Source organism: Eulemur rufifrons, chromosome 15 (assembly GCF_041146395.1).
Source record: "Eulemur rufifrons isolate Redbay chromosome 15, OSU_ERuf_1, whole genome shotgun sequence".
NCBI lineage: Eukaryota > Metazoa > Chordata > Mammalia > Primates > Lemuridae > Eulemur > Eulemur rufifrons.
In genome coordinates this window covers 103,466,210-103,490,718 of record NC_090997.1, presented here as the reverse complement: position 1 = coordinate 103,490,718, position 24,509 = coordinate 103,466,210, and the positions used below count along the sequence as shown (strand labels likewise).

The following is a 24,509-nucleotide window of genomic DNA, read 5'->3' as shown; positions in this document are numbered from 1 at the left end:
CTTATCAAAACGGAGTTTATTTTTGTATTTTCACTTTGTAAGTTAATAATTTGGCTGGGCACGGTGGCTCATGCCTGTAATCCTAGCACTCTGGGAGGCCAAAGCGGGCAGATCATTTGAGCTCAGGAGTTCGAGACCAGCCTGAGCAAGAGCAAGACCCCATCTCTACTAAAAAAATAGAAAGAAATGATCTGGATAGCTAAAAATATATATGGAAAAATTAGCCAGGCATGGTGGCTCATGCTTGTAGTCCCAGCTACTTGGGAGGCTGAGGCAGGAGAATCGCTGGAGCCCAGGAGTTTGAGGTTGCTGTGAGCTAGGCTGATGCCACGGCACTGTAGCTTGGGTGACAGAGTAGGACTCTGCCTCAAAAAAGAAAAAGAAAAAAAAATAAGTTAACAATTTATTCTTCATAAAATATTCTTCTCTTTTAAAATTTATTATAAATGTGATTTTTTTCCTACCTTTTAAATGAGTTCCATTCTTTTTTTTAATTTCTTGTGTTGAATTTCAGGGCAGTTAGACAAGGTCATCAACACATGTTTTGATGTGGATAATCGTGGGAATGATGATTACCTATTGCCAGACCTTTTCATTTTAGTCAGTTGGTTTACGTTTTAGCCAGAGTCTTCTAGAGAGCAGAGCTTGAGGCAAGAATGAATAGTGCTAACACTTTTTTGGGGAGGTGGAAGCCCAGGGTGGCCAAGGTAAAAAATAAAAGGGAATTGAGGGAAGAAAAAATGTTAAGTAATTCAATGCATTAGTTCTGCTGGCTGCAGCTTCAGGAACCATACAGAGACATCGTTGGTCTGTGTGAGGCACAGAGGACTTTTAGGGAAAATTTGCAAGGAAGAAGCCCACAACTTGGATCATCCCACAGAAGGCAGAAAGGAGGCATTTATCTGCCCAGGATGCTCCTGTCTCCCATGACGGTGGATCAAAGTGTACCCCATGCGGAGCTGAAGCCCCTGAATTTCCAGTTTGCCTCACCTGATTTCTTTACAATTGCCTAGAAAGCAAATGCCATGCCCGGGAGACTGTGACATTTCATCTAAGCATGGAAGTAGAGGAGAAGCTCCATGCTGAAAGGGCCCTTTGAGAGGGGCTGACGGCCAGTTAAACCCAAGACTTTAACCTGGATACAGTCAAATCTCTTAAGAGTTTGACAGGGACATGCCCTGCACAGGTGGCCTGGGCAGGGAGCAGCCCAGTCCAGAAAGGGCTTTGGAAACGGGGCGGGGGGGGGGGGGGGAAGGGGGGGCGCAGCCGAGGAGGCTTGGGAAGGTACTTAAGCAGAGACAAATTCAGACTTTGTGAGATCTGAGGTGACACCATTTGGGAGGCCTTCCTTAAGAAAAAGAACACAAAAGTATTACTATAATTAACAATAAGAAAATAAATCACAACAGAGAAGAAATTTTTAAAAGCCAACAGATACCATGAAAATCACACTTCTATAAAAATAGCATCATATTTAAATTTAATTGTTGCCTGATATTCCACTGTAATTCTCTTTTTCCTCCAATTTTGGGTTGCATACTATTTGATGACCTCTTTATATGACAGTTATTTTTGTAATATCACTTTCAAAGGAAGAATAGAAATATGTTGCCAGGTACAGTGGCTCACGCCTGTAATCCTAGCACTCTGGGAGGCCAAGGTGGGTGGATGGTTTGAGCTCAGGAGTTCGAGACCAGCCTGAGCAAGAGTGAGACCCCATCTCTACTAAAAATAGAAAGAAATTAGCTGGACAACTAAAAATATATAGAAAAAATTAGCCGGGCATGGTGGCGCATGCCTGTAGTCCCAGCTACTCAGGAGGCTGAGGCAGAAGGATCACTTGAGCCCAGGAGTTTGAGGTTGCTGTGAGCTAGGCTGACACCACAGCACTCACTCTAGCCCAGGCAACAAAGTGAGACTCTGTCTCAAAAAAAAAAAAAAAGAAAAGAAATATATTAATAATTTAGTCTTCCTAGCATAGTTGATTAAAATTTATTTTTTATTATAGATGGTTTTGAAAAGTAACTTTCAGTTTCACAACTTATAAGAAATATGAAAATTTTTAGGCTTATTTTCAAATTTGAGGAAACCTCTAGTAATTTTCCTTTATTTATGGTCTGTAAGATTTCAGAGCATTTCAAGTTTCCGTACATAGTGACTACTCTTAAATGCTATAATATTAATAGATGAATTGACAAAATTCATCAGTGAATTTGTCTTCAGTGTGTCACTTGTATTGGTGTATTATGAAATCAGTGTTATCTTTGTCAGTGTTAGTATATCATGTCAAATCAGAAAAACATTTAAATCTTTTTTCAGTGTGGCCCTGGGATTATTTCCCTTAATTGAGAAATACTTGAGTGTTCCTGTCTCTCTGCATCCACGCCAATATTTGTTGTTATGGGACTTTTTGATAAAGGCCATTCTCACTGGAGTTAAGTGATATCTCATTGTGGTTTTGATTTGCATTTCCCTGATGATTAGAGATGCTGAGCATTTTTTCATATGTTTGTTGGCCATTCTTCTGTCTTTTTTTTTTGAAACATTTCTATTCATGTCCTTTGCCCCCTTTTTGATAGGGTTGTTTGGTTTTTTCTTACTGATTTTCCTGAGTTCTAAATAGATTCTAGTTATCAGTCCTTTATCGGATGTGTAGCATGCAAAATTTTTTTCCCATTTTAAGACATTCTATAACAAAGATATCTGCACCGAATGTTTATAGCAGCACAATTCACAATTGCGAAGATGTGGAAACAACCCAAGTGTCCATCAATACATGAGTGGATTAATAAAATGTGGTATATATATACCATGGAGTATTACTCAGCTATAAGAAATAAGGATGATATAGAATCCCTTTTGTTCTCCCATTGGAGAGAGTTGGAACCCATTCTATTAAGTGAAGTATCTCAAGAATGGAAAAATAAGCACCACATGTACTCACCATGGAAACAATTGGTTTCCCTGATCATCACCTAAGTGCACATTTGGGAATAATACCAATTGGGTTTTGGACTGAGGTGGGGGGTGGGGGGAGGGGATGGGTGTATACCTACATGATGAGTGTGATGTGTACTGTCTGGGGAATGGACATGCTTGAAGCTCTGACTCAGGGGGATGGGCGGGACATGGGCAATATATATAACCTGAACTTTTGTACCCCCATAATAAGCTGAAATAAAAAAAAAATGGCTGGATTCCAATGAAACTTTATTTACAAAAACAGATTGTGGGCCAGATTTGGCCCCCAGCCGTAGTTTACCGGGCTCTGGTCTGGAGAGAACATAGACAGTCAAACAAATCAGTGGGTACACTGTGGGAAGTGCTATGAGAGGGGCCAGGGCCAAGTGTTTGGGAGCCCAGAGCACAGCGAGGGGTGCCTGGCTCGGGGAGGGCCGTGCAGCCTCTGCCCACTGTGCTGTTCTTCCGCGTAGGCCTGCCTGGCTCCAGTGACCAGCTGACCTTGTTGAAGAAAAGAAAACAGGAACTTTAAAACTAAATTAACTTTTAGTTGTTGAAAGTTATACATTTTGTTGCTTTTTGTTGTTTAGTACCAAGATATCTTTTCTGATTTTCCTTGAATATTCTGAATCAAATCTTCCACGGAGTAAAATATCTAGAAATTCTCAGTTTCTTACCTTTGAAATCAACACATACATTCATTCAAGAGGTCATAAAAAAACCGGAACCCTATATGTTGAATACCTTTTATATATGATTTCAAGTAAGGTTTAAGTTCCATGAGCTTTCAGTAAAGAAGAAATGTTGTGATCGTATAAATTGAAGATTATAAAATCTCCATAGCTAAATGGTCTCTAGAGATTGTCGTATCTAACCTGCTAACGTCACGGATCCTCATTGTACACACCCTGGGCTCTGAGGCCGGCTTATGGCACAGTCAGCTCACACGGCCCTCCCCTGGGTTCTTTCTAAACCTCCCCCAGCCTGCAGCTGTTTCTGGTGTGCTGGGCAGACAGACAGTCAAGTCTTGGCACGAATTCCCTCAGCTTGGGTTTGTACATGAATTCATTTGGGTTTATATCGTCATGCCATGTTGATCCCTGTTAGTTTTAGGAAAATACTTTGGGATGTTATGCAATGCTTTTCTGGCTATATGTAAAACAAAAACTAGACTACAGAAACTATCTACTATGCTCCACAAATTCTTAAATTATGTTAATTATTTCATGCTGAATCCATCTGAGGTTACCTCAGAAATTTCACAATACCTCTTCATTTTGAGACATTTTCATTATAACACTGTTTTAAGATAGCTACAGTCTTTTAGGCAGGCTCTTTATTTCAAACTACTTTACTTCAGAGGACCTGATTTTTAATGTTTCTCTGATAAAAGGACCAAAAGACCTGATATTCTATTAGCATTCGTTCATTCATTTTAAAAATGGATGAAAGACCAACACAAAATACTCTTTGTAAGGTTTTATGAGCGGACAGCAAAGGATGTATCTTTTTAAAACCACTCTGTGTCTGTAATAATTTCTTATGTTAAATAGTGCCTAACATTTATAGCCACTGGATTGGTTCTTAATGCATTAATATTTCCTGTCATGAGATTTGGGGATACACTAGAGCAATTTATTTCACAGTGGGGTTCTTATCTAAACAAGATCTGTCTTCATATCTTTCTTAATTTAGCAGAATGCTTTTGCAATGGATCTGGGCATTATCTGCTTCTAGCTGTTTTTCACAGAGGAAAAAACAAAGGCAAGATATGTTCATGACTTAGTATGTATTACAGATGGCATCTCCAACAGCTAAATAGTTGTGCCACATGATGGCTCTATGCAAATGATATGACCCAGAAACTATTTTATGTTAAATCTGGCTTCAGCTTTTTTTAGCCATATATATTGACAGTCTGAATAGAATGTACCCTGAGATTATAGTCTTGAAGCACTTGAACTCTTATAAATATAATTCTGAGCATCCTTGAGAAAAAATAATTCTATTAATTGGGGGATAGGAAAGTATTATGACAATGTTTTATGAGATGCATTTTCCTCCCATGGGCCAACCCCCCTCTGGAACTTTTAGTTTCATTGTGTTACATGCAACAATCATTTCATTATGATGTAGTCATTATTTACATTTATTTATTAGTGTCTATTTAGTAGTATTAATATAAATGCCTTAGCAAGAAAAGCAGGTGGTGCTTCTGGTAAACCCTTTCATTGTAATGAATTACTGCAAAAGAGGGTTGACCTCTTTGCTTTTAACTTACTTATAAAAAAAAAGAAGTTTATTTTTCATTTGTTGTAATATTATAATGTTTACTGTATAACACTTCAACAAGTTAATGAGTAATGTTCGGGTTCAGCCTGTCAGCAGTAATTATATTTAGAAATACAATATGTAAACTATATTAAAGTCAAATAAATTTCTTCCAAGATTGAAACCATCTGGGGAACTTAATAATCCATTAATTCCCTCTTGTAACCATGGCTTTGTATTTTTATTTAGCATGGCCTACTTACTGCCAATGGCTCAAAATGTTATAAATAATAGAACTCAATTCAACTACACTTGAAGTGTTATATAAACCTAAAACACAGACTTGCATATGTGGTTTGTGGAAGCAATATCATTACTTTTTAGTCTCAGTTTTTATTTTTTGGAGGAATTTTGAACTCTGATAAAGGCTGAGGTTATGGTGTGAAAATGCTGTACATAGCATGGTTTCTTAACCTCACCTAATTTTATTCCATCTTAAGTGTTTTCACATACTGCCTCACTTCCCCTCTAGTTTCTTGGTCAGGCTAACTCATTCGTGCCTTTTAGGCCTTAGATTATATTTTTCTTCCTTCAGGAAATATTCCTTGCCTGTGACCAACAATGGGTTGAGTTGCATCTCATCAGTTGTCCCCAAGTGTCGCAGCCTTAGTTTCCTCACCAGCAGACAGATGTGCTGAGAGCAGCAACCACAGCCCCCTCCCGAGTCTAGCACAAGAACCAGTGCATGGTAGCTTGTTGAATTGGAGCCGGGGAGACCCGACATAGCTTCATAAAGCAAGTAGAAAACAATGCAAATGATATGTAATCAAATACAAGTCAAAGATAAAAATAATACTTTTTAAATATAAACATGACAGGGAATTAGGAAGTGAATGGGACAATCAGTGTTGGCTAGAATTGTTTCAAAAAAGCTTCCTGGAGGAGGTTGGACTTGAGATGAACCTTGAAAAGTTTTGGAAAATAGAGACCAATAGGAGGAACCTTGCGCACAAGAATAGGAGCATAAGGAAAAAAGTGGCAAAGAGACCAACTCGAGAAAGGCAGAGGGATTTGTGAATGGAAGAGTGGGAGAGACATTGTGTGGGGTGGGTCTAGCTTATGGAGGGCTCGGGAGACAGAAGGAAAACCAAGGGCCTGAACACGTTGGCACTGGGAAACTAGTACTAGTTCGTATTTTGGGACCAAGAGCTGCCATATGAAAACCTCTTTAGAATAGTCTTGCTGGGGTGTGCTGCCTGGATGGGGTAGGGGCTGAGGGTGGAAGGAGGCTGTGAGTTAGGCTGCGTGCTGATGTGGGTCTCAGCTAGGGTGGTACCAGCAAGAACTCAGATGAGACCAACGCTCGTAAGACTTGACACATCTTCTCTAGAAAGCACTTTGGCCACCCTATATTTTTATTCAACTACTTTTGTAGCCCCGATTTGGTAGATTTTTCAGAATCAGCAAGTGTATATTGAAAAGGATATGTCTGAAACAAACAAGTGGCTACTTCTTGAAATTTTTGTATTTCCTTCCATGACAGTAAATAGGGACATTTTATGACGTATCAACAGGGATACAGTACAGTGGATACGGAGCTTTTAGATAAAACAAAAGCTCTAGGTAGCCACAAGAAAATGCCACAAGATGTACAAAATCAAGTTGTTTCCCAGGAATAAACTGAACGTTCCTGAGAGGAGAGTTTGCAGAGTATTGAGGGCAGATATCGGTGGGATTGAACTTTGGAACAATCGCTGAGATTACAAATTCTCTTGAAATTAATGACAGTTAATGCACAGATGGGATATAGAATTACTGAATGAGGCTTTAAGAAGAAAAGGGAATTTTAGGAAAGCAGAGAATTTATATTTTCTTAATCCTTGGTAACAGCTTTACAATATCATTTTATATAATATTCTATTAAAAACCCTTATAAACAACAGAGCCATGTTTCTTGCTCAATATCTTCTCTCTCTTTGGTCTGAGTGCACTGAGACATGAACTGTCTCGGGACCTCTTCCTCTAACTCCAGGGACAGGTTAAGTGGTCTCTAAACTCATCCTTATGAGTAATTACTTACTTGTCTTCCACCCGATAGGGCTGTGACCTCTTGAGGGGATAGACCGTTCTCATGCGCTTTTTTGGGTTGTGAGATGACAGTGCCAGGCATCTCATGGCTGTTCCACAGTGCTGTCAGAATGGACGAATGAAAATGATTAAAAAATGTAGACATAAAGAGTTTTTACTTTGGGTACCTTCCATGTGTTGAAATATTGGGACTTCTGCAAGTAAGCTCACAGAGCCAAAATAAACCCTTTTCCGTGCAGCAAAGTGGACTGGATAGCACAGTAAGAATTTGAGCAGAGGAGGAAGAAGAAACTGGAAGTTGTTGTTAATGAACTTGTTCAGAATCTGCCAGTGCTGTAATACGACTCTGGTTCCAAGCAGACTAACAGGCAAAAGAACTTACTTCAGGATTTTAAACTTGGCTGCTGGAAGGAATTTTGAAGGTCATTCAACTGTTGAAGCTTATTTTAATTTCTAAAAGTTGAGTCTATCAATTAGTATCCTGGATCAGGGGCCTCTCCAGTGACTGAGACTGCTCACTTGGCTAACTCAAATAATGAACCCATGACTCAAGTGGGCTGAAATGCTCTCTCCAGCGTTGCTGTGGGCAGGCGCTGTGTTGGGTAGTTCTTTGTCAGAAGTGCATTTAGGCAATTAGTAGGTATTTTTGCTAAATATAGATCAAATTAAAATGAATCTGGTTTCTGAGATTTCAGTCATTTGTTTACTGTTTATAAGCCATTTCTAACCAAAAGGGATTTAAAATGACAGTTGTTAAGAAGATAAATTGAAGTTATTTGATGGTATAGCTTTCCTCCTCTAATTATTTTTATCTAATCAAATACCTTATTAAATTCCCTGGCGTCATAGTTCTTCATGTACAGGGTTTATAGAGTGATTTGAAAGATGGCTAACTAAGGCATGGCCTCTGTGTTACTGTTGCACAAACTAAGTATGGTAAAAACGATGTATGAATTTTCAAGGGTTAAGTGTTAGCTCTATTGGAGGACTTTCTCTCTCAAGTGAAAAAATTTTGTTTATTTTTATTTCATCAAGGATTTTGTTCTTAGTATTTTTATTCTAACTTGCATTGCTTTTCATTGCATATCAGATGATCCTACTATCTATATGTCTGTCTATCTCTATCTGTATGTAACTTTGCTTTTCACTGGGGAAAATGAAGCCACACTAGACTTCTGAATCCATGCTCTGTGCTTCCACAACTTCATTCTCTTCTCTTGACTGTGAATGTTTTCTTCATCTCCATGCACTGGAATCATGACCCTCCTTAAATGCCACTACTTTCATAAATCCTTTTCTGATCTGCTATCTAAATATGACCTTTTCCTCTTCTGAACCTATGTTATTTAGATATTATTGCATAAAAAATTATCCCAAAATGTAGTGGCTTAAGAAAACAATAAACATTGTCTTACACAGTTTCAGTGGGTCAGAAATTTGGGAGCAGTTCTCTGGAATAGGGTATCTCATGAAGTTATAGTTAAGATGTCACCCAGGGCTTCAGTCATCCTAGGGCTTGCCAAGTGAATGCCAAGCCGATGTTGATGTTGGCAGGAGGCCTCCACTGTAAAACTGCTTGAGTGTCCTCACAACATGGCCGCTTGCTTTCCTCAGAGCAAGTGATCTATAACAAATCATAGACAGAAGCTGCAGTGTCTTTTCTGACCTAGCCCTGGATGTCACACATTGTCATTCCTGTATTCTTCCTGTTGCACACAGGTGAATCCATTCCATGTGGGAAGGAACCAAACAGGAGGGAGGGATCATTGGAGAACATATGGGAGGCTGCTTACCACTGAGCCTGCTAATGTTTCCTACATCTTTAAAACAACTTAAAATACTCTGCCCCGTATTACAATTATTTGTGTCCTTCTCTTGCCTATGCTAATAGATTTATATTTCTTTGAGAACTTTGACTTGCTTCCTTATCTTTACATATCTTGAAATTTCTGGCAAATTGCTTTCAATATAGGTCACCTTCAGCTGAGAAGTTGGAACCATAGCTTCTTTCTTAATGAGTATAAATGAAGATGTACATGTGGGAAAGAATCAGACAAACTGAAAGACAGAGGAACACACAGATTTTAGCAGAGAGTGCCTGAAGGAGGGAAAATGAGAGAGAGAGTGAGCAAATGAGGTAGAAAGATTAAATTGCACATTTTACTAGATAAATATGAAAATACTGATGCTATTTTTGTAGATACTAAAGAACTAATTTTTTAAGAGTTTAAAAATTTGGAATACTGTGTAGTAATTTTCCCCTTTGTGTAATATATGTGAATAGCCTGCTATATTTTTTATGAAAACTACTTCAGTTATTCTTAATATTCTGTAAACAAAGGGTCTTTTGTTTACTCTTTTAACAAAAACAGAAATTATTACTTACAAATAACTCTTTGGTAATGTCAAGTAAAGCATTTGTAATTCTTTTTACATATGATTGAGAACTTTATTTAACCTTTAATTAACTGCTCTGTAACCTGGCTCATTGGGGTAAAATCATCTCTAGATTGATCAATTAACATTTATATGTATATAATTTGAGCAAAGGGCACAGAGGAATGTCAGGAGGAACATGAGAAGATAAGTGCTGGCAGGTCCTGCTCTGAAATGTCACCCGCATCCATCTTCTCGTCTCCACGCCTCGCGCCACCACATCACAGTCCAGGTCCTTAGTAACTCATGTCAACATTACTGAAATGACCTCCAAAAACTTCTCGCTACTTCCAGCTCTTTCCCTCCAAACTTTTTTCAGAGGTAAGCTTACTAAATCATCATTCCCTTCCCATGTTTAAAGCTATTTTAGTTCAATTAGGCTGCTTAGTTCAATTAGGCTACCATAAATTGGGTGACTTATAAACAACGAAAATTTATTTCTCACAGTTCTGGAGACTGGTAAATCCAAGATCAAGGCACTGGCAGACGCATGTCTGGTGAGGGCCGCCTCCTGGTTCATAGCCAGGGCCTTCTCACCGTGCCCTGTCCTCCGATGGTAGAAGGGCTGAGGGAGCTCTCTCTGGGGTCTGTTTAATAGAAGCACTAATCCCAGTCATGAGGGCTCTTCTCTCATTACCTAATTACCACCCAAAGGCTTCACCTCCTAATACCATCACCTTGGGATAACATATGAATTTGCTGAGAACATTCAGACCATAGAATTCACTGAAATCTTCAGTGAACCCTACAATCTAGAGGTCATATGCTAGGTTTGTCTTCTAGAATCATCCCCCATCCCTGAGCAGAATCTGTTCTGTCCTCAACCTTTTCTCCCACTCTTTTTCACCTTTTCTCCCACTCTTTTCATGATACATCTTCTCAGTCAGCCCACCTGATTGCTTTCCTGTTCTAAGGATTCTTCTACATGTCTGTGTTTCCCCTCTGTCCAGAAACCATGTTTCTCTCCAGTGACCCAGTGTTAATTCTCCCATTTCTTTAAATTCAGTTCAAGTTCCCTAATGGGTCCATCCTGACCCAGTAATTCACTCTTCTCCTAACTTCTGTGCTATCAGAGTTTGGTGACTACATACACTTTCTTGTAATACTTTTCCATGAAAATCTTGTGTCCCTAGACTATGCACTGTGACCGTATATGTGTGTTTCCCAGTGCTTAAGCCAAGTATAACTATAAGGTGTTCATATGTTCACTGGTTACAATAGTCTGTATGTATTTGTTAAGTGCCTGCTTTATCCAAAGTAGATGCTCAATATGTAACTGAGTGAAAAAATGTGTGAATGGGAGCAGAGAAATTATAAAATAAAAGTTTCAGAGATTATAAAAATTGTGCTGCATTCATGTATCCACTAGAATTATCAGTAACTATTGATTACATAACCATCACGTGCTCAACACTGTATTAAGTGAGGCATGGGCCATGAAAGGGTTAAGCAATATGGTCTCTCTCATTTCAGGACTTTCCATTTAATGTTGACAGCTAAGGTAGGAATATATGAAACACTTTAAATAAAAATGAAGCTAATATCTGAAGTACATTAAGGATGGACTTTAAAGTACTGAGGAAAGGCAAAGAAAAAGAGAAGAATCAGCGAGGTATTGGGCTCCTTAAAAAGTTCCCTGGAGATCTTTGGTCTTGAACTGGACCTAGAAATGTGGGATTTGGATTTGAATGTAAGGGCTAGTGTTACACTATAGCAGTGATGGCAAAGAGTGTGCATCTCAGAGTCACAGAACCGGAAGAGTGCTAGGCTACGTGAATATGCCCGGCTGGAGGGGACAGAGGTGCAGAGAGAACAGGATTGGTGGTAGAGGAGGGGCAGTCGATTTTGGGAGGATGAAATGGAAAAAGTATGTGAGCTTCCTAGCAAGGCACCTAACCCAAAGTAGGTGGCCATAAACACTAGCTGCCCCCTCCACTTTGATCTAGCTCTTAGGAATTCAGTGATATAGACCCTCTAGTCAAGAAATGGTCTTTACTCATTTTCTCAGGTGATTAATAACTTTTCATGGGTGTCATATTTATCCCTCACCTAAGTTGCCATAACTGCTAGGAATATTCTTAATAAGAGATGAACAATCTTACCTCATAACTGTATCAAGAATTCCAGCTGATTATTCTGTGTGAAATGCATACATATGCTATCTATCTATGGAGATATATATCATTGCCTATGTATCTATATATGTATTATCTATAATCAATATATACATTCATCTATCTCTGTGTATGTGTATATATATATGAATTGATTACGTATAGATAGTGATAGAAGATCAGAATTCCTGGGTGACTCATCTATCACTTTTGATGTCCTGCAACTTATAAATGCCTTTCTTTTCCAAAGTGGATATGCAAAAACACACATGTGGTTTCTTCTATCACTGCCACTCCAGCTTCCTTCCCATGGTTACACTCCACACCTGTGTCTGGGCAGTGGTTTTTCTTTCAAGGGAGTTAAATGACTCCCTGTCCTCCATGCTGACCACATGTACATGTCTCAGCCCTAGTCCTTCACTTCTCACTGTCTGGTAAACCCCTGTTACCTAGTGCTCATTTCTCCTATTTTTATTCCCTAAAACCCTCTCTGAAGTGTCTTCATAGTTTTTAACAGTAAATGTTATCGATGTCAGCTGCTATGGTAGGTAAATCCTAACAGTCTCGAGTCCTGGCTCCCTGCAGTATCAAGCCATAACTGCTGCCCTTGTCCATTTGCCAAGGGCATTAGACTTGCACAGGCAGGTGCCATGAGATGCTCTGGTGGGCCACCTGGATACCATATGGATTCCTCCCGGCCCCATATGTAGCAGTGGCTTTCCTCTTACTGATGATTAGGATCAGTGGCCCCTGTAGTATGGTAAATTTTTCTTCCCACCTGTGTCTTGCTTCAAGGAGGTTGAAGCTGCTTGGTGCAGCTGCAGCTTAGTTTTTAATAAGCCTCTTCCTGTGTCCCTGGGAGGATACTTTATGCTCTGTGGGGACCAGAGTCTCTGGACTCACAGCCTGCAGGTGCCTTGTGTTTCATTCCCAGTAGTCAGAGGGGTAAGATAGACTAAGTGGTCTTTATCTTGGAGGGTGCATACTTCCATGCCTCAAGCCTGGACCTCTAAAACCCTTACTGATGTGCTGGGGCCCCTGCATAGGATTTATTTCACCCATGTTCTCCAATGTATTTACTATTTCTTGCTAATCTGTTCCAAATAGCAGCAGGATGTCATTAATTCAGTAGAACAATTGATATTCTAAGGATTGTCTAGAAGTCCCTTTGGACCATATTATAACTGAAGGGCAAAACCATAAAAGTGTGCTGTTATCCATCCCAAGTGAGAGAGCTCTTTCTGCTAGGGATGGAAAAGAGCACAGAAGCTAGACCAATGGCAGCATCCCCTGTACCTTCATGTCTCTCTGGACCACTGTGGCAGTGGTTCATGGGCTGACTGCTTTGGCTTTGAAAGTTTTCTTTTTATTTCCTCTACAGGGTCATTTCTTATCTTTCTTTTAAACTTTGTTACATATAAGAACATTTTTATAAATGTTCAGATATTTTCTCCAGTTATTTCCATGTGTTGATAGCAGATTGGGAGTCTATAAAGGCTTAGTCAGCCATGTTGCTGAGAGCAGGATGGAGAATATTTTTCACATAACTTAGCTATGAGAAAATAAGGTAATATATAGCAGCTATATAGGGTCACAGAGTGAACAAACTGTGAGTATGCTTGTATATGTGCATGTGGATGACTCCTAGGTTAGAAATAGGAAAACATAAATATATCGTCCTTAGGGGGAAACATGTTAAAAGGGAAAAAGTTGACAGTTCAGAGCACAGTCGATGCCTAATTGCCTAAGGCCCTAGAAATGGAAATGAAGGCCCTGGAAGGACTTTGGCAGGTTCACAGAAGGGAAATGGGAAGCACATAAACACATCCAGGTACACTGTTGCTGAGATAAAGTAACCAGCTACTTATAGATCCATGACATTAAAATACCAAGGGATTTTTTTCCTCTTTGTTTTGTATCAGACATTGCTTTGAAATAAATGGGATAGCACCATTTTGCAAATCTTTTGTCAAGAGGTTATCTTCTATAATATTAATATTTAATATTAATTTTTCCAGGGAAAGGGCTTTTGAAGAGCTCTTATAGCCATTAAGAATTGGGTATGAAATGAACATGTTTATTTTGTATCTTGTTATCATTACATAGGAAATACACTTATCTAAACAGACTCCAATAACTTTCTTACTATTAAAATTGCCTTGGTGCTGATCTCAAATTAATATATTCAGTTTGTCTTCTGCTTAACATAAATTTGCGTAGTCCATTTGCCAGCAAAAATACATGATTTTTAAAGAGATTTTGTTTTTCTACAAAATGTTTTAAGGGACATGTAAATATCAATTTATTAGTAATCCCCTAACCATAATTTAAGAAATTGAATATCTGGATGAGATGGCGGTGGTACAACAGACAAAACCTTGTAGTAAAAGAATCCTTGTTGAATATTCTTTTATCCCTAAATTTTGCTCTTTTATTTGCCAATGAAATGGGAGTGACTGTTTAACATCCCTACTTTGGTACAATAGTAATTTTCCTTTTGATTTTGGAGAAGTTCATATTCTACATATTATTATAATTAAATTTTGAAAACATTTATTTAAAACTCTATAATGCCTGGTATTATGGAAATATCGATAAAGTAAACCCAGTATCTACTTTCAAGGACATCGCTGTCTGTAAGAGAGGGGAAGATATCAATACTATGATATAATAATGGATCAATAGCAACATATATGAGTGGATGGGAAGATTTAGTAGGTTAATTGAGAATGAGTAAGGGAAGACTTCCAGAAGGAGGTTTATATTTAAGTTCAAGTTTAAATAACTGATTGATAAAATATACAATTAGGAAAATCAAGGTTCTGTATATTGCATGCAGTGCCTCCAATTTTTAAGATATAGCATTGGTATGTATGAGCTCAGTGCTTAGCAGCTCCGGTCTGTGCACAGAGCACGCTCTAAGCAACCCCACAGGATTACAGAAATTGTCCTAAAGCACATGTTACCTTTTCACCCGTAAAGGTATTAGAAGAAACATCTTTCTTTATCTATGCAGGAGCCCTGTCCTGGTTTTCCAGTGCAACTATCGCCACGTGATTTGCTTAGACTGTTTCCACTTATACTGTGTGACAAGACTCAATGATCGGCAGTTTGTCCACGATCCCCAGCTTGGCTACACCCTGCCTTGTGTAGGTAAGTCTCACACTTCTTTTCTCCATTTCTAATGCTAATGAAAAGCAAAGGAAGAAGAACTATTGATGAAAAACTATCTTTGATACACATACCTAATTCCTAGCAGAGGGTTGAAAATTTGAATTCGATCATTGCTGTATAAGAAGCATTAATATTTAGATCACAAAAGATACAAAACTCTAGGGAATAAAGGAATTGTGTTGGACTAGAAAATGCATAACTTGCACAAATGCATTGAAAATAAGTTTGAAAATATCATTCAGCCGAAGTACACAAAGTATGTCTGTGGGTTAGACTCACCTGCAAGCTTTAGATTGGTTACCCTGGATTTAGAGTAATATCATCCAGATTTTTAAATTGTGCACTGCCGTCAATAATGTTGATTATGTATCTGGTATATATGAAATAACATATGAAGAAAGAAATTAAAGAAGAAGGAGATAAAGCTGAACTGTTTAATATTTAAATTTTTGAAAATACTTTAACATCACAAAATACTCTTTACCTGCACTATACTATTATTACATATGTAATTTCTAATTGAGGTGAAATTCATATAACATACATTAAACATTTTAAAGTGTACAATTCAGTGGTGTTTGACACATTCACAGTGTTGTTACAACCACTACCTCTCTCTAGTTTCGGGACTTTTTCATCACCTCAGAAGAATACCCTATACCCATTAAGTAATCACTCCCCCTTACCCTGCCTTGCTCCAGCCCCTGCCTGCCACAATCCTGTCTCTATGGATTTCCTATTCTGGATGTTTCCTACACAAATAATCATACAATATGTGGCCTATTTTGTCTGCCTTACGTTTTTGAGGTTTATCCAAGTTGTAGCATGGATCAGTACTCCCTTCCTTTTCGTGGCTGAATAATATTACATCGTATGGTTACACCACAGTTTGTTTATCCGTTCATCTGTTGAAGGGCATTTGTGTTGTTTCCACCTTTGTGGCTATTATGAATAATGCTGCTATACACACTCATATACAAGTTTCTGAGTAGACACATGCTTGTATTTATTTGGATATATACCTAGAAGCAGAACTCTATGTTTAACTTTTCGGAGAACTGCCAACTGTTTTCCACAGCTGCCATATGGCTTTATATTGCCACCAGCAATGTGGAAGGGTTTCTTTTTCTCCACATTCTTGCCAGAACTTGTTAGTGTCCTTTTTGGTTTCTTTACGGGTCATCCTAGTAGGCGTGAAGTGATACCTTATTGTGGATTTGATTTTCATTTCCTTAGTGACCGATGATGTTGAAGATCTTCTCAGGTGTCATTTGCCATTTATGTATCTCCTGTACAGGAATGTCTGTTCAACTCCTTTGCTCGTTTTTAAATAGGGTTGTTTTTCTTTTTGTTGTTGAGTTGTAAGAGTTCTTTATATATGCCAGATACTAGACCCTTATAAGGTGTATGATTTGCAAATATTTCTCCCATTCTATAGGTTGTCTTTTCACTTTATTGATAACATTCTTTGATGAACAAAAGTTTTTAACTCTGATAAAATCCAGTCCATCTAATTTTTCCTTTGTTGCTCATGTCTTTGGTGTCAAATATAAGAATCCATTGCCATGTCCAAGATTATGAAGGTTTTACTTCTGTGTTTTCTAATAGCTTATTATATTTAAGTCATGGGGATCCCTTTTGAGGTAATTTTTGTAAATGGAGTGAGGTAGTTCCTTATCACTACATATGTATAGTAATGACTGCAATATGATTAAATATGCCTCATTAATTTTGAAAATTGTAGTTTGAAACTATGGGATATCTTCATTCAATGGTCAGGTTTTAAGTTTAATCTATTTAAATACTTTGTTTTAATGTCAATGTAGTTAAAAAATATATTTCAAAACGATACAGAGATCCAAATGTAGGGAGCTAATTGCATTGTTGACTTTGTAAATTATGTTACTCATTTTTAATCATATCTGCCAATACAGTGATTTTTATTAATGTTCACACAATATATGTATCAATATATTATAAAGGGAAACTCATTTAAAGGTATTGTGCTTTTATATTTTTAACAAAGGTATTCAAAAGCCAGTAAAGCAATTATTTGCAGATTGGAAAACTCTATTTTTAATATTTTTAATGTAATAATTTTGTATTGGTAAATCCTCTACCTTCATAAAACCACAAATGACAGAAACGTTTCTAAATACTCATTTTTCAAGTCTTCTCCTCATAGTCAAGATTGTTTTAGTAGCCAGTTCATTTCTCGCTCATTTTTTAAATATTTTTCGTATTTATAGAAAATTTCCAATATACAAAAGGAAAAGAAACACTACATGAACTTCCTGTATCCATTAGCCAGGCTCTGTAGTATAACAAGATGTTTTAGGCTTTTCTTATGATTCTTGCCCAGTGACCTGGAATCAGCCATTTTTCTCAGGAGCTCTAGTTCCCTTTGATAGAAAATAGTATCTAGAAGTCACCGTCTTGGAGCTTGGCGTGCTCATTGTTGGTTACTGTTTCTAGGCTCAGCTGGAAAAGCTAGGAGACAGGAAACTACAATATTAGTTATGCTGACATTTTCAGTTCAAATTCTGTGTATTGGAATTTTTATTTAAAATCACCAATGTTACAACTGTTGGCGCTTTATCCCTTATTTTACGATGCACACACAATAGTATCTGTATTACAGTATCAACACCATCACCCAAGTATGATTACTAAAAATAATGTTAAGATTTTTGCAGTTTGTTTTGTCATTGGGGTATATCCTTATAGGGTTACAGACTCATACATGGTTACTATGTAGTTATGTCACCAATGCATGCATGATTTAAAATAGCTTTTAAATGTATTTTGTTTTTATAACAAGTAAAATATTTACATTATTCCATGGCCAAAACTATAGAATATGTTATATTCAAAACAGTATAGCCTTTATCTTCATTCTTTTCAATATTCCTTTTCTCCCCCCTACAGGTGAATCTTTACTAGAAACAATCCTGATTTTAAAAATAAGTAAAAATATTACAAATGATGTTACTATTGATATAGATTTATATCACCTCCTTTTTAAGGAAAAATTGGAATATTATACACATTTTCTCCACCTTTTTTCTCTCTACAGTATATATTATGTTCTAGAGATCACTTTCTACTATTATATGGATGTATTCTCCTATTTTTAAAAATATAGCATCATTGAATTCCATTGTGTAGATATACCTTACTTTTCCCTTATTGTTGAACACTTAGTTTTCATTTTTTATTGAAAATAGTTATACTATTTGTATACTATAGTTATACTATAGTAATTACTATATAGTAAATACTATAGTTGTTACTATAACTAATAGACTTGTGAGCACACACATATTTTCATATTGTTGCCAGAGTATCATTGAGATGGATTCCCTAGAAGAGGGGTTGCTGCATGGAAGGGAAGTCTATATTCATTGTACTATCTCCAAGTTCCCCTCCCGGGAGCAGTGCCCTTTTCTTTCCCACCTGCGTGTGTAGCAGCAGCAGGCTCTCCACGGCCTTGCCGACAGAGGAGCTCGAAAACTTTTGCATTTTTTTTTCCTAATTATATATTTGAGAAATATTATTCCATGTGTTTTTTTTTTTTAATTTTAAACAAGGTTGAGCATCTTTTCATATGTTTAAGAATGTTGGCCGGACGCAGTGGCTCACGCCTGTGATCCTAGCACTCTGGGAGGCCGAGGCGGGAGGATTGTTTGAGCTCAGGAGTTCGAGACCAGCCTGAGCAAGAGCAAGACTCCGTCTCTACTAAAAATAGGAAGAAATTATATGGACAGCTAAAAATATATATAGAAAAATTAGCCGGGCATGGTGGCACATGCCTGTAGTCCCAGCTACTCGGGAGGCTGAGGCAGGAGGATCACTTAAGCCCAGGAGTTTGAGGTTGCTGTGAGCTAGGCTGACGCCACGGCACTGACTCTAGCCCGGGCAACAACAGAGTGAGATTCTGTCTCAAAAAAAAGAATGTTTAAGATTCTTTTGCATTTTTTTCCTCAATCATTTTAAAAACATCACCTTTTCTTTAAGGGACAAGTTAAGTGAATATATTCTTTTCAAAAATATTTTCCATATAGCACACTATTGACAGCTCCCTATAGTCACAGGAAAAGTTAGCAAAATTGGATATCATATTTTTGTAAAGAATGTGTGCAAATTAGCTTTAATTTTGCTAGTTTTTTGCCACATAATAATTAAAAACCTTTGTGGAAAAAAACTGTGTGTGGTCAAGATCTATCTCATTAAAATGCATTATATGGATTCTACTATATTTTAATTATGTTTTAAATACTTTTTTGAAATTTATTTTATTTTAAATTTAATGTCAGTGACATTCTTAGAATCTTATGCACTCCTAGGTTCGACTTCTTGGTTTTAATAGTGAGTGAGGCAGGGAATTACTGAATTTAACTGTGCTGCTTTGTAATTTTTCCTTGAAATCCTTTTAAATAATTTCTGGGAATGTTGCCACCTCATTATTGGTTCTTTAAACATAATGCTCATAGAAATTTGCTTTTATTTTTTTAAAAAATGCCACTTATTATTGAGAATTTATCTTCCCTGGCACCTCTTTCCTTTAATGTTTAACAACAACAAGCACAATGTTACATATTTGTGTATTTTGCTATTAAAAAAATATATAGCAAATAACCACAAAATGAGAAAGGTTAGAAACAACTATCTTGTCTTTCAACTGCGTAGTAACTCTCTGCACAGCACAATTCTGTCCAATACAATTTAATATATATCTCCAAAAATACTCATAAGAAAATATAATTCATTTCAGTTTGTCACAATATTGTTTATCATGTATTATTTCAGCCTTTTTAAAAAACTGTGGCTTCAATTATAAATGTTTCCCCATATTATATAAAAAGAGGCTCTCAAATGTTACAGACCTTTTTTTATTTTATTAAGAACAAACTAGATTATCTAATATTTGCTCAACACAGACAATCTTATCATTTATTACTTATTTATTTTTATTTTTTATTTCAAAATATTACAGGAGTATAAATGTTTTGGTTACACGGATTGCTTTTGTACTGCTGGAGTCAAAGTTGTAACTGTGCCCATCACCCAGATAGTGTATGGTGTACCCGTTATGTATGATTTCACATATCCCCTCCTCCACCCACCCACCTGCTTGATTTGCGTTGAGTTTTACTTCCATCTGTGCACATGAGTGCTGCTCGGTTAGTTCCAATTTAATAGTGAGTACAAGTGCTATTTGTTTTTTTCGTATTTGCAATACTTCACTTAGGAGAATTGTAGCCATTTGCATCCAGATTGTTGCAAAGGGTATTAAATCATTTTTTATGGCTGAGTAGTACTCCATGGTGTGTGTGTATGTTTATATATATATATATATATATATATATATGTATATATATTTTATTAATCCACTCGTGAATTGATGGGCACTTGGGTTGATTCCACATCTTTGCAATTATGAATTGTGCTGCAATAAACATTCTAGTGCAAGTGTATTTTGATAAAATGACTTCTTTTCCTTTGGGTAAATACCCAGTAGTGGGATTACTGGATCAAATGGTAGGTCTACTTTTAGTTTTTTGAGGAATCGCCATACTATTTTCCATAGCAGTTGTAATTATTTTCAGTCCCACCAACAGTGTATAAGTGTTCCTTTCTCTCCACATCCACGCCGGCATATATTGCTTTTGGACTTTTTGATAAAAGCCATTCATACTGTGGTTAGGTGATATCTCATTATGGTTTGATTTGCATTTCTCTGATGATTAGTAATGTTGAGCACTTTTTCATATGTTTATTAGCCATTAGTCTGTCTTCTTTTGAAAACCTTCTGCTCATGTCTTTTGCTAACTTTTTAATGAATTTTCCCCTTAGGACTGCTCTTGTTGGATGCCATCAATTTTGACAACTTGTGTCTCCTTTGTCATTTATTTAGTTTAAGGAATCTTCTGATTTCTATCTTACTTTCCTCCTTGACCCAGTAATCATTCAGCAGTATGTTGTTTAATTTCAATGACTTATTGTAGGAATGAGTGTTTCTGTTGGAGTTGATTTCTAATTTTATTCCACTATGGTCTGAGAAGATACATGGTATAATTTCTGTTTTTTTGAATTTGTTGAGACATGTTTTGTGGCCTAAGATGTGATCAGTCTTAGAGAATGTTCCATGTGCTGATGAGAAGAATGTATATTCAATAGTTTTTGGGTACAGTGTTCTGTAAATGTCTGTTAGGCCCATTTGCTCTAGAGTCCCATTTAAGTCTAGTGTTTCCTTATTTGTTTTCTGATTGAAGGATCTGCCAGTTCTGTCAGTGGAGTGTTCAATTCCCTGGCAATTATGACGTTGCTGTTTATCATTTTGTTTAGATCTAATAGGGTTTGCTTTATGAATCTGGGTGCACCTGTATTAGGTGCATAAATATTTAGGATTATTATGTATCCTTGATAAATTGCTTCCTTTACCATTATATAATACTTGCTTAGTTTTTAACTGTGTTGCTGAATGTAATAATTTCACATTCTCCTTATCTTATATCTCAGAGCCGATTGTATATTCAAGTTGGTATTCAGTTATGTACCTACATTGTCACTGTTGCTGGTTTTTCTTTTTGCTTGTGCTTCATTATTAGTTTTATCTTTAATTAGCGGTTTCTTTGCAGGATTATTTTTTTATTTTGGAAGTCTTTTAAAATTATTATTTCAATAGATTTAGGGATACAAATGAAGTTTTGTTCTATGAATATATTGTATAGTGGTGAAGTCTGGGCTTTTAGTGTGCCCATTTCTTTAACAGTGTACATTGTACCCTATAGGTAATTTTTCATCCCTCACACTTTCCCACCCTCCTTCCTGTAGAGTCTCCAATGTCCATTATTCCACTCTGTATGACCAGGCATACCCATGGCTTAACTCCCACTTATAAGTGAGAATATATGGTATTTGGTTTTCCATTCCTGAGTCACTACACTTAGAATAATGCCCTCCAGTTGCATCCAAGTTTCTGCAAAATGCATTATTTCATTCTTTTTTATGGCTCAGCAGTATTCCATTGTATGTACGTGTGTGAATATATATGTATGTCTAAATATATATATTTTTATATATGTGATATATATATTTATATATATGATACATATATTTATGTGATATATATATCACATTTTTTTTACCCACTCATCAGTTGATGGGCACTTAACTTGATTCCATATCTTTGTAATTGTGAGTTGTGCTGTGATAAACATACAAGTACAGGTGTCTTTGCGGTATAACGACTTTTATTCCTTTGAGTAGATACCCAGTAGTGGGATTGCTGGATTGAATGATAGATCTACTTTTAGTTATTTTAGAAATCTCCATACTGTTTTCCGAAGAGGTTGTACTAATTTTCATCCCCACCAACATTGTGTAAGTATTCCCTTTTCACCACATCTGTGCCAACAGCTATTGTTATTTGAGTTTTTAATAATGACCATTCTGACTGGAGTAAGATGGTATCTCATTGTGATTTTAATTTGCATTTCTCTGATGATTAGTGATGTTGAGCATTTTTTCATGTGTTTTTTGGGCATTTTTATATCTTCCTTTTAAAAATGCTTATTCATGTTATTTGCCCACTTTTTAATGGGGTTATTTTTTTTTTTTCTTACTGAGTTCTTTGAGTTCTTTAGAATTATTTTAAGTCACTTATCTTTTTTAACAGAGTTGTTTGTTCACTTAAAATGAGATAATATATTCATAGTTCTTTTAGCCAAGCAGAGGTAATCTGCCAAAAGGTAACTGGCTCTACTCGTTGCAAGTGTGTGGTAGGACTCCCACTGTTCCCTCAGGAGATCTGCTTTGCAGTACATGAGACTGATCATCCAATATACAGACCAGGGGATGGGAAGGTATAATATCAGTCTGTCCATTAAGTCTCAGTGAAGGTTAATTATTTTCATATTTTAAAGAATACCTGTATATATCTTAACATTACCCCAATTAACCAGTGAATCATTTGGCATATACCCTGGAGTATTCACAGCACCTCAAAAAAACCTGCTTCAAATCCTGGCTCTGAATCTTTCTAGCTTTGTAATGTAGGGCAAGGTGTGTTTTGGTTTAATTTTAGGTAAAATGGTGATAATACAATACCAACTTTTTCATAAGCTGTTATGTGGGTGCATCAAGTTAATGCCTCTTAAAGTACCATTAGGGTAAGTGTTGAAGACGGTAACAATGCATATTGGCTTTTGTTGTTTGGGTTGTTATTTAAGCATGTGTTCCCATATATACTCTATATAATATGTATGTGCATATGTCTGCATGTTTATATATATTTATAAAGGAACATGTGTTTTGAGCATAGGTTGGTGTTTTCTATAACCCAATGTATAAATCAACCAATTATCAAGCATTACTCACCTACCCATCTATCTGGCCAAATTTCTTCTTGGTTAATTTGACTTTGCCTTAATTAGTGGAACATAGAACAAAACACATAAAATAAAATAACAATCAAGCAGAAATAGACAATCAAAGCTTATGAAACTATAAATCAAAACAGCAGATTATCAGGAGTAAGAATCAATTGAACCCATGTTACTTCCATGGCAGAGTCTTCTCCCATGGTGGGGTTGATTAAAAGGTTATATAGATATCCATTAATCTTATAAATAAAATGTATTAATAATATGTACAGAAAGCAAAAATGGTGGTTAATTCTGTGAAGGAACTAGGTGTGTACTGAAAGGGCAGCTTTGTGAAAGCTGGGCTGCTGCAGGGAGGCTTCCAGTCCATGCCAGATCCTATGGTTACAAGCAGCACAGTGGGCACATTGCTGATGTTGTTACTCACGGTGCTGCAGGACGTTTCTTTGATGGCTCTTGGCCAACCTCAACAGTTCTAACTGTGTAAAATGTCAGGACCTCCGAGGCTTATATGGTGGCTACTAGCTATTTTGGGATTATAATTCCTCCAAGAAAATTAAAGCACCATTTATTTGTGTAATCAAAGGACATTTTGTCCCAAACATCATCAGTTCCTTTCAGTGATAAAGTTCCTATCTAACCACAAGAGATGGGTTACTCTGATACTGGAAGCCACAGCTCAAATCTACTCTTGGACTTTCCTGACCTTACGGGTTTGAATGAAGCTAAAAATGGGACAGATTCATTGGTAAATACACTCTTTGAATTTGCTTAATGGTTGTATTCCCACCTTGGCATAGGCCAAAGGACTTGATGCCCACAAATTAGAATGACTCCTCCTGCTCAGGTGACATGGTCACCCCTCAAAGTTCCTGTGAAGGAGACAACTGTCACATGCACTACACTGTTCCATACTCTTCCAAAACAAGATGCTTTGTGGGGAATGCAGCTTTCTAACTCTGAACTCCTCTCCATTCTGCCTCAAAATTAACTCAAATCAAATTAAACTTCCCAAGTTTCTGAGATTAATGCTAAACATCTTTCTTTTTTATTTGGGGGAGGGGAGGTTGATTTAGCA

At 36.9% G+C, this 24,509-nt stretch overlaps 1 protein-coding gene across 1 annotated transcript in view; it reads left to right on the top strand.

Annotated features, from left to right (window-relative positions):
• PRKN (parkin RBR E3 ubiquitin protein ligase) overlaps nt 1-24,509 on the top strand; it is a 1,165,698-nt gene that overhangs the window by 766,328 nt on the left and 374,861 nt on the right. Inside the window, exon 7 of the mRNA XM_069487460.1 lies at nt 14,887-15,023. Within this exon, the coding sequence (XP_069343561.1) occupies nt 14,887-15,023 (137 nt within the window). The remainder of the gene's footprint in view (nt 1-14,886; nt 15,024-24,509) is intronic.